Source organism: Mastigoproctus giganteus, chromosome 8 (genome assembly GCF_048544385.1).
Source record: "Mastigoproctus giganteus isolate SK-2022 chromosome 8, ASM4854438v1, whole genome shotgun sequence".
Lineage (NCBI taxonomy): Eukaryota > Metazoa > Arthropoda > Arachnida > Uropygi > Thelyphonidae > Mastigoproctus > Mastigoproctus giganteus.
The window spans coordinates 39,176,132-39,188,241 of NC_143582.1; the positions used below are offsets into that span (position 1 = coordinate 39,176,132).

Genomic DNA, 12,110 nt, shown 5'->3' on the forward strand with positions numbered 1-12,110 from the left:
CCGGCGAGGTGATCTGATAGAGGTGTATAAGGCTTTGAATGGTTTGAGCATGCTCAATGCCAATGGGATTCTTCATCTTTCTCAGAATAATCACCTCAGAGGGCATAAATTCAAATTGAGGAAGGACGGATGTCGGATAGATGTGCGGAAATTTGCCTTTGGCCAGCGGGTGGTTGGTTGGTGGAACCGACTTCCATCACTTGTTGTTGAAGTTGATAGCCTAAACAAATTTAAAGCTCAACTGGACAGGTATTTCGAACGAATGGAGGGGTGAATTGGGAGAGGGTGTTTTTTTTTTTTTTTTGGCTGATGCTGAATAAGCTTGCTTTCTTGCATCATATGCCTCTGCTAATGCTAATGCTAAATATGGGTTTCAACACCTTCCACATATCTACCTGTACATTTACTGCAATCGACCTCTCTATAAGTTCCCCTTCTCTCCTCCTGTGTACATAGGAGGTTCAAGACAACCTTTTTGGTACTGATCACTTCCCCATGATATCCAACCTTTGTTAAGGGAGACCATGTCACCTGTGTAGGATACCATGTTGAAAGATTGATCATGTTGACTGGAATGCCATTAAACATCTGGCATCATTTAATACCACCACAGTCAGCCAGGAACCAATTAATGATGCAGTATAAAGTACATCACAGAATGTGTTGTCCGGGCAGCAGCAATTGCAATTCCGAAAACATCAACCCGGTTTCCCCATTTCCAAATTTCCAAAACCATGGTGGAATGCAGAATGCACAGCAGCAAGAAAGGCTCAAAAAAAAAAAAAAAAAAAAAAAAAGGCATGAGAGATATTTCGTCATTATCCCATCACAGATAATCTAATAGCCTTCAAATGTGCATTTGCCAAAGCATGTTATGGTAGATGCCCGAGTTGGAAGGAATCTTGAATCCACTTCATATTTTCCATCACCTAACCTCATTGGGGTAAAGTATGAAAAATAAAGGGTAGATACACATTTTACGCTACGTTGATCCTAAAACATAATGTATGTGCATTTGCAGAGACAACTGCAATAGCAAATGATCTAGGGGAGGCATTTACTAAAGTGCCCCCCCCCCACCAAGTTTCTGGTCCTCTGACAAAAAACTTACAGGCAGCATTTGAAGTTATCTTCATTCTTCAAATAACTGTAAGGCAGCCTTTCACAGAACAGGAAATGAAAATGCCACTATATCCTGGCGATGAGATGATTAAACATCTTTCGTCTGAATATCTGGATCAGCTGCTCTGTCTATACAACAGAATTTATCTTGAAAACCAGTTTCTGGAGTGCTTGCATAAGGCAATTCTGCTTGCCTTCCCAAAGCCAGGAAAGGATCCAAAATTCGCAAATAATTACTGCCCAATTGCTCTGACAATCTTCTTTTACAAGATCCTGGAAAGGATGATCAGTACCTGCCTCATGTGATATTTAGGAGCAAATGAGGTATTTTCAAAGTACAGTGTGGCCTCTGAAGGAACAGGTTAACCCTCTATCATTTAATAAAACTGGAAACATCTATTCAAGATATTTCTTCAAATGAAAGCACCTGGTGTTGATTTTCTTTGATGTGGAAAAAGTGTATGGCATGGCTTAGAGATTTGGAAATTTAAAAGACATCTATTATCTAGTGCTGATATTAGTGGAAGAGGTTGGAATGAGTTAGGAATCACCTAGCCATTTTTATTAATTTTTTTTTTACTGAGCTCATTCCAACTTTGTAGGCGCCTTTGTAGCCAGGTGGGCAGGAGCAGCAGTGTGTAGCACACGCTTCTTGATTAGACCGGGGTTCGAGCCCGTGACCACCAAATACGGAGGATGCGGAAAGGTCAGGGAATGACCACCGCATATCCACGGAGCAATATGGCCTTAGTTGCTAATGCTCCTAAAAATCAAAACAACAACAACAACCTTCTCTATTGTTCCTGTACCTCTGTCTTCCCCCCTCCCCCCCACGACAGCCTTCAGTCTTCCCTCTACTCTGTCTAATTCGCCAGTGTATGTCCCACACAATTTTTAAATTAATAACATCCAAATTTAAACTGTGCTTACATAAAACCTCTCTCGGCCTTTTATATTCTAGCGTTTACCTTCCTTTTGTCCCCTCTCACATAGGCCCTTGCCACTGAAATCTTCGGAAACTAGGTGGCAAGGCCTGCCAGAGTACAAAATAAAATCTACTGCCTCCCTGGGGTCAAGTGCAGTAATGGTGGGTCTCAACATGGGCCAATGGCTAAATGGTCAGAAGAACAACGGTACACAACACTACACATCCTTTTGCTCTCCACACTTTTTAAATCTCTGGCCTACACAAAGTTCTGTGCTACACAAACAGAGTACACAGTGTGGAGATGGGAAATGTGGGGAAACCCTTGGTGCTGTTAGACAGCTAACACACTTTGCACTTTGAACCACCTCTGTTGCTTTGACCAAAGCAATTGTCACTAAAACATACCTTTAAACTGAAATCTCTGCCACACAATTCTATGTGAACATCTGTTTTTGAGCCACAATGGGAAAATCTCTGTAAGACCCATTAGACTACCTAACGGTCCCTTTGGTATTCATGTCTAAGCTTGTCAGAGAGCACATTATGGTAGACAACATTGACGAGTCACTAAGGCAGCCTTCCACCCTGGCATGCCCACTTTCTACCATGAAACTTCTCCATTAATAATGGGGAAAAAGGCCACTACTCCATCTGTTTACCTACAATTCTATGTTGCTCATCAGTCTTCTTACTCTGATTCCCTGTCTGTCTTCACTAATGGCTTGAAATGAGTCTTCTGTGGAATTTGCTGTAGTCTTCCCAGATAACATGGTATCTGAGCAAATGCCCCAGGAGTGCATATATACACCACAGAATTGTATGCTATAGTGCTAGCCTTGGACTATATTAAAAAATATAATTTTCAAAGGTCTATGGTTTACACAGACTCTTTGAATGCATTACAGGTTTTATCAATGATGAGACACAATCCTCATCCTGTCCTTTTCAGGGTTCAGCAGAACTTATATTCTCTTTATGAATCAACATTTGACACCTGCCTTTTCTGGATCCCAAGCCACATTAAGATCAGGGGTAATGATCTGGCAAATGCTACAGCCAGGTCAAGGCGCCTCCGTAGCCAGGTGGGAAGGAGCAGCAGTGCGTAGCACACGCTTCTTGATTGGACCGGGGTTCGAGCCCATCACCACCAAATACGGAGGATGCGGAAAGGTCAGGGAATGACCACCGCATATCCCGGAGCAATATGGCCTTAGTTTGCTAATGCTCCTAAAAACCAAATAACAACAGCAGCCAGGTCAGTGCAATCACAGCCTGCCAGTCTCTGATACAGACTTATTACTAGCCATATAGTGCAAGGAAGCCTGAGGCTTATGCTGCACCAGCTAAAAAAAAAAATTTCCAAGTTACCCAGAGAGAGAGAGAGAGAGAGAGAGAGAGAGAGAGAGAGAGAGAGAGAGAGAGAGAGAGAAAGGGAATCACCAAGAAGAGAAGAATGATGATATCCAGCTCAGGACCCTGGGTGTGCCAAGCCCATACTTACCAGATGCGAGCCTCTGGGGTTAAATTAATTAGAAAGAAATAGATTACACTCACAATGACAACAATCATGGCAGAGACTGGTAGATGACTTTCATCAACCGGTGAAATACCACCACTTTGCTTATTGGAGGCTTGAAGTGGTGAAACCCATGTTTAGTCTCTAGAGAAAAGTTCCCGGCATCCCCCTCCCTCCATACTTCTCCTTCAACCCATGCACGGTACTAAGTACTATAGGATTTGATACCTTTCGTGTTTGGGATTTTCATAAAAAAAAAAAAAAAAAGACATGCCCCAAACAAGTTGTATCAGATTAATCCTGTAATCTAAGCATGGTTGTCTAGTTTGCACAGGAACCAGCGAGTGGAAGATGTTCTTGCTCACCTCCATATAGACGTAGTCATCGTACACATTCTTTTCTGCTGAGGACAGATTGCCCTTCTATGTGTGAGGACTACAACACCATTTTAACCATTAGACATATTTTAACTGAATGTCCATGTTTTAAACACGAATGACTTATCTTTTACCACTTTTAGCCATCTGACTAAGCTATATACATTTAGTCAGGTACTCCTGACAATAACCACATGTTGGTCGCTTTTAACTATTTAAAATTAATTAACTTGTTTAATTCTATTTAAAATATACTCTTTTATTGCATATATTTTTAATGCTTATATACCCTTTATACCTTTATCGACAATTTTTCATTTTATATAATTAATAATCCTTTTTGACATAATGACCAAATTTCATAGGTCACTCTAATATTTGATTGCATTTTTATCTTTTGCCATATTTATAACTTTTTTATTCATTTACCATTGTTGGTGCATTATAGCCTATGCTGCTGATGTGCTGCCAATAAAACTCTAAACCACACCAAACCAATCATTGCAAATTAAAATGCCTACACAGAGGTGTTCAAGAAGTACCACGAAGCAACTACAGCTGATGATAGCACGACATTGAGAGACTTGTGTAAAACAAAACTAAACATTCTGTAAGCCGTTAAAAGCAGTCTTGGCTTGGCAGGTAGTTTCCGTGCATATTATTTGAACTCAGTGGGGAATTCTGTGGCCAGGAATCCAGCTGGACTTCAATGAAATCTCTGACTGAAACCCCAAAGAGGCAGTTGCCAGGGAAATTGCCATCATGGGACTGGAAGTGCACTATGTGAGCTTGTTCACTTTCATTCCAGGTAGCTGAAAACTGATTATTGAGGCTTTGATCACATCATCAAACATGATAGTGGAAAAAAGGAAGATGATTTTCAAAGTGAAGTTAACTTTGAAAATCACTGGGGGGGGGCTCAAATCTATCGTGTATGAATCACCTGTGGAGATGGAAATGGATCTCGTGGCGAGACTCATCTGCGCTGCTGCTACTGTCAAAGAAACTCCAGATGTGTTTGACCGTGTCCACCAATCGATGTTGTGTCGGTGTCATGCATGCATCACGTCTCATGGTGGAACCTTCGAGCATCTGTTGTAACATCATGAAATGCATCCATCTCGTACTCCATTGTTAATATTATGTCAAATAAATGTTTGCCACTAATTACTGTCTTGTGTCATTTCTGCTTCTTGTGCCTCTGCTACTACTTTCCCTTGAAGTTTCCGGTTATGAGTTCTTATGCGATTCACATTCCTTTAGACGTTACCTACCTCCCCTAAACGTTTGTACCAATATTTTTGAGACACCCTGTATATATATATAAATGCAAAAAATATATGTGTGTATGTATATATATATATATATATATATATTTTTTTTTTTTTTTTTTTTTTTTTTTTTTTACCTGCCTCTTCTTTCTCAATAGATTTAAATTGTTCATCAGAATCTTCAGTCTGCAAGCTGGGGCCTCAGGATAAAGATCCAAGAAAAAAGTATGCAAATTTATGTATATATAAAAAATTGCTTCTGGTTATTTCTAAAATGAAATGAACTCATTTTGAGGTGTGTTTTTTTTTTTTTTTTTTTACCTGTTTCATATTATTTATTTGTATTTTATTTATTTATATTTGGAGTAATTAAATATAGGTTGTCTTAGAAATAAGGACAACTGCTCTAAGCTTCAGAGCAGCTCTCTTTTCAGATAAATTAGTAGTGCGCTAACATGTTAACTGTGTTTTGATGCACATGTACAAGAGAAAACCACCTGCCTTAGAGTCATTTTCTTCTATTGGATGGAATCAAAATCAGATTTTTTGTCATGTAATGTTTGCCAGTGCTAACTATTTCGGCTATAGTGAGAACAAAGTCCAAAAATGTCTCTAACCTTTCTAATTCAAATTGACTTGGTACCATAATTTTTGAATTTGGTTCATAAAGTTCATATATCAAGCCATCAGTGAAGATATTAAGTAATATATGTTTTACATAAAAAATCATTTAAGGCATAATTGCACAGGTATTCAGAAAATAAGTGGATGCTCGTACCCACACCACCACATGAGAATGTCAGAATGATTATTTTGTGTATTTACAAATTTGAAATTAAAGAATAAAGTTAAAGGAGTAAAGTCAGACATTTCCAAGGCCATTTTGCCTTCTAGGCTGAAAGTACAGAAGAAAGTAAAAAAAGAAAGAAAAATATAAAAATCTATAAATATGTAAATTAATGTTCAGGGAAAGCAACATAAGTGAGCCCTTGCAGTTAAATGTATATATAAACATATACTTGGCTTACCTAGAAACGGGCTAACAAAACACATCTGACCATCCTACATATGGTGCAAAACCAAAGTGATTTCATAGCTCTAAAGACAGTGTATTTTGTCTGTTTTTATGTATTTGTTGGTCCACGGTATGGCAGTCCATTTGGTGAAAGGGGTTACATGTGACCATAGCCCTGCATCTCTGAACAACATGCAAGCAGACACCCATAACCCCAACAACCTGGCAGTCATTAACAACAATCTGACTAGCCTGCTGTTATATGGCAACCCCAGTAAGAGTTTATATACTGTATGTTTAGTGAGCCGACCAGGCTAGCTGGGTGGGTAAAGTGCCTGCCTGGCAACCCAAAGGTCGCGGTTTCGAATCCCACCTCAGGCTTGGATCAAAAGTACTGCAAAAACCTTGAGAAGTGCACTATGGCCACAGAAGCAGATGCACCAACAACTACAAAAAAAAAAAAAAAAAAAAAAAAAAGTTTAGTGAAATCTTTCTAAAGTAGATACTGTTGGGTCAGAAGAAAGTGTCCACTATTGGGTGATGTCTGCTTTTCAGAGGTCTGTATAGTTAGTTTTAATAATTTGGAAAAATGAAATTCACTGAACTGGTTGCTTACTCAATTTTTTTTTTATCTTGTAAATGTACATGTTACAGTTAATTAAGTTTTAATAAATGACAACATTTAGTTGCACATAATTAACTTCTAGTAAAAATAAATATAAATGGCTTTGTTTAAAGCATTTCATTTGGGCAATTTTCATTTTCATTAAGGATAATTAAATCGCTTACTAGTTTTAGTCCATATTCATTGTTGTCGCTCACATAAAATTTTTTTAATGTAATAGGATACTTAAAATTTTATTTAAAACAATATGACCACCTTTTCATTCCCCATAATAAATTGTATATTAATAATTCCAACTTATTTAATTCATTAAAGAGAACAGCACAGTCAGACTGTGGTATTCATTTCAATTTAATGTAACTTTATTATTTTAACTTAAATGGATCACTAAAAATATTGAATCCAGTGTGTGTTTACTGTGAGAGAGAGAGAGAGAGAGAGAGAGAGAGAGAGAGAGAGAGAGAGAGAGAGAGATTCTTCAGTATTGGTTTGTGACCCTTGTTAGCAGTAAGGACCACCTCTAGGTTTTTCTTTGTTTTATGTACATAGCCAGTTTAAATATCAGGCAAACTAATATAGATTGGCGCCTCCGTAGCCAGGTGGGAAGGAGCAGCAGTGCGTAGCACACGCTTCTTGATTAGACTGGGGTTCGAGCCCGTGACCACCAAATATGGAGGATGCGGAAAGGTCAGGAAATGACCATCGCATATCCCCGGAGCAATATGGCCTTAGTTGCTAATGCTCCTAAAAACCAAATAACAACAACTAATATAGATTGTTGCAAATTTTGAGTGCAGCAAAAAAAGTGAACAACTATTTATGAAACTTACTTTGCTATAAAACATTTTCTCTTTAATAATTATAACAATCTGATGTCTTAATTTTTGATTACATAGATATAGAGGATTGCCACTGCCTAAATTATTGAATTTTACTTGAATGTTAATTTTGTGTAACAGAAAAAAAAAAAAAAATCATTCAGTTTAACAAATAAAAAAAATTATCTGCCTGTTAAATACACAATTCACAATAACCATGCTTGAGTATTCAAGCATATATAATTTTTAGAATTTTATTCTATATATATATATATATATATATATATATATGGGTGGGGATTCAAAAATGATTTGTATTCACTCAGAAGTAGTTGTGATAGGAAGATGTTTTTTTTTTTTTTTTTTGTTTGATACCTTGAAATCTCCATAGCAATCACAAAAATTTTGATTTTAATATGACAGTTCATTGTATTCTTTGCAATGCTGAATGAAGTGAAGTGTCACAATGGATAAAGTGGAATACAGATCAGTGATTCAGTTCTTCTTTCTGTAAAAGTAAACACCCAAAACAATCCATGAAGAAATGGTTGCTGTATATGGGGAAGACTGCCCAGGTTACAGTGTTTTTGTACATTGGTATAAACAATTCAAATTTGGAAGAACCTCAGTGCATGATAAAGAAATCCCAGGACACCCAACAACTACTGTAACAGGAAGTGTTCCAAAACTTGATCTATTTATCCTGGAAGATTGCCATGTTATCATCAATGAACTAGCTGCAGAGCTATAAATTAGTGTAGAGTCTGTGCAGAACGTCATCCATAAACAGTTGCATATGGCTAAAGTGTCTGCTAGATGGGTCCCGAGAATTCTGACCCCCTTACCAGAAGAGGGAATGGGCACAATGTGCACATGAAATGTTGTCGATGTGCCAGGAAAAGCAAGAGGAGTTTTTTTTCATGGCTGGTCACCAAGGATTAAACTTGGGTCCCCCCCCCAAGGAAAAGGTGCAACCAATGATGGCAAGGTAATGCTGTCATTTTTTTGGGATCAGCATGGTGTAATACTAATAGATTACCTTTAAAAGGTCTGTACTGTGTAACAACAAAGTATTATTCCAACCTCCTCAAAGGTACATGCTGCTGTAAAAGAAAAAAAAGACTGAGAAAGTTGTCAAAAGGTGTGCCTGCTCCATGATAATGCCCCTGCACATTACACGCATGCTGCAGTAAGGTGTGTACATGAATCTGTGCTTTTAATATTGCTGCATCCTTATTCTTATGACCTTGCACCATTGGATTTCTTTCTCTTTCTTGCCCTGAAGTTCTTCATGTAAAAAAACTTTTTGCTGGATGATAAGGTGATTTCTGCAGCCGAATCGTGGTTTGAAGGACAGTCAGAGGCCTTCTACAAAACTAATCTGTGGAAGTGTATTGAGAGGTGGCAAAAATGTGTGTTTGTCTTGTGACTATGCTGAAAAAGTGTAATGCATGGTGTTTGTTTCAATCTTATATCAAAACTACTTCTGGCTGGCCGAACGGGCTAGCTGGGTGGGTAAAGTGCCTGCCTGGCAACCCAAAGGTCGCGGGTTCGATTCCCGCTTCGGGCTTGGATCAAAGTACTGCAAAAACCTTGGGAGGTGCATTATGGCCACAGAAGCCTATGTGCCAACAACTACCAAAAAAAAAAAAATACTTCTGGGTGAATACAAATCTTTTTGAATCACCTTCATAGTTTAGCATTAGCATTAGTTGAGGCATATGATGCAAGAAAGCAAGCTTATACAGCATCAGCCAAAAAAAAACCTTTCCCATCCGGTCACTCCAAATGTTTGTCTATATCAGCCTTAAATTTATTTAATCTATCAACTTCCACAACAACAGATGGAAGTCTGTTCCAGCAATCAACTATCTGCTGGCTAAAAGCAAACTTCCGCACATCTATTCTACAACTGTCTTTCCTCAGTTTGAATCTATGCTCCCTCAGGTTCTTAGTCTGAGCAAGCAGAAGTATCTCATCAGCATTGAGCCTGCTCAAACCATTCAAGGCCTTATACACCTCAATCAGATCACTTTGTAGGTGCTTAGTCTCCAGATGCTGCAGCTTTCAGAACATAAGCCTTCCTTCGTAAGTGCACCCCTTCATTCCTCTCACCAATCTTGTTGCCCTTCTCTGTACTTGTTCTAGCAACTCTACATCCTTCTTAAATTAGACCTCCAGACCTGTACACAGTACTGAAGGTGTGGCCTGGCCATTGCTTTATACAAAGGAATAATCACCTCCTTGTCTCTGCTAGCAAAATTCATATATATATATATATATATATATATCATTGACAAAACTCCATGACCTGCTCTGGCAGCCCATTTGCACTGCTCAGAGAACTTCATATCTGACTGCACAGTTACCTCCAGGTCGTTTTCATTCTCCACTTCCCTGAGTGTAGTACCACACAGTTGGTACGTTTCTCTTAGGTTACTGCTACCCATATGCAGTACTTTTCATTTGTCAACGTTAAACTTCAGTTGCTGCTTCTCAGCCCATCTGCCTAACTTTTCTAATTTAATGTTTATATTATAACTACAAGGTCTCTTTTCTAAAAGAGACCTTTTAGTTATTATGTAAAGCACCAAGCATGGCCAATTAAAATTCATCTTGAAAACAGTTAGTATAACAAAATTGAGTATATATTCCCAAAAGTAGTGATAACCCTCATATTTTAAATAGCCTTTCCAAAATAAAAGAAAGTTAACTTTTTGAGATGTGCACTTTTTTTTAAAGGTATTAGTACTGTGATATGGGAAGACAGAAGAAAGTTGACAGCACTTATACCTTTCATGTTCAAGATCACTTTAAAAAAAAAGTGGTGGTCGATAGTGGATATTCAAAAAGTCATAGCTTCGATATAGTAAAGAAGTGGGGTACTATTTCATCACAACATTGAAATAGTTTGAGAATCCCAGTTCTTTACTAAATTGCTGCTGTGGGCCAATGGAACCCAGTGAAAGGGTTTTGTACATTTAATGGAAGTTAAGTTTTTACTTTGAAGTTTTCTCTTTCACCCACCTTGGCTGCTTATCTAGATTTCATGTTTATTCACTGCTGTACACAAATTAGTACTGTCATCAGCAAACCTATGGAAAGTAAGTCCATTCAGTGGAAGAAGATCATTATTATTTATGAGATAAAGACTGGGTAAAAGAACAAAATTTGGAACTTGAGCATTGTTTGAGAAGTTATTCATCTGCCATCATATACTATGAATGGTCAGAGAGAAAAGTGATCATCCATTAAAAAAGAAGGGGAGGGACTTCTAGATAAAAATAAAAAAAATAATAAAAAAATAATAATGTTATTCATTCATATTATCCAGCATAGTGTCAGAATCTAGAACTGATTGGTAATGGGCCAGTCTTCCTGGCAGTCTAACTAGTGCTAGTAATTCATATTTGATAATCTGTTTGAATTTTTTCTCCCATTGAAATTCTAAAACTACAAAAAATATTCTTTTTTTTTATTATATGCTTAATTTTTTCTGTATTTTATAAATCTCCTAAATAAATGATATTCAAACAAAATATAAAAAAAAAATAAAATAAAAAAAAATAACACGGCGGGCTTAAAAAATAAGGGCAGACAAAATGGATAAAAAAATTGGACAAAAAATAAAAGCATTTGAATCTGAGAGATGAAGCACCAGAAGCTCTGGCTTCTGTTAAATGAAATGCAAACAGGTAGATTCCATATGAACCATATGGACATCTCTATTGGAATTTAGAGGAATTTTAAAATATCATGAAAACAGTTATTATTCATTTATTTTTATTTGAAATTCTGAAAATCATAAACATTTTAATTTGAACTAAAAAGTTAAAAATTCATTTTTTTTTATAATTAAAAAATTGTCTAATGGATGGTGCATAAGTGGATTAGTTTCATTTAAGGGTGAAAATGATGGAGTGTTAAGTTTTTTAACACCAAACACATGAATGGCTTTAGAATTGTCAAGAGCAAAATTTTTTTTTTTTTTTTTTTTTTTTTGTAGCCCCCAAAGATGAAAGGTATAATACTTTAGTATCATGTATGGGTGAAGGTTGAGAAATATACTACTGTTTACACTGTAATTTAATTTCTTTAGATTGCAATTTTTAGAAAATACATGTGAAAGAATATTAGTATTAGTAACGGCCGCATGGTGCAAGAAAGCCTATGGCTTATGCTGCACAATCCAAAAAAAAAAAAAAAAAAACCCTGAATAAAACAATGATAAAAAAAAAACCCTGAATAAAACAATGATAAAAAAAAAAAAAAACCCTGAATAAAACAATGATAAAAAAAAAAAAAACCCTGAATAAAACAATGATAAAAAAAAATAATAATAAATAATAATAATTAATAAAAGAAAAGGAAATTAAACCTATCATCCTATGTGCTTCCCTAACCCAAAGGTTATATCTGGATGACCTTTGAATTTCCC

General features: G+C 36.9%; 1 protein-coding gene across 3 annotated transcripts in view; it reads left to right on the forward strand.

Moving 5' to 3' along the window:
* Lerp (lysosomal enzyme receptor protein) overlaps positions 1 to 12,110 on the forward strand; it is a 441,548-nt gene that overhangs the window by 210,305 nt on the left and 219,133 nt on the right. For all 3 annotated transcript variants that reach the window (XM_090379899.1, XM_090379900.1, XM_090379901.1), the window contains exon 23: positions 5,373 to 5,439. In XM_090379899.1, coding sequence (XP_090236025.1) covers positions 5,373 to 5,439 — 67 coding nt within the window. The remainder of the gene's footprint in view (positions 1 to 5,372; positions 5,440 to 12,110) is intronic.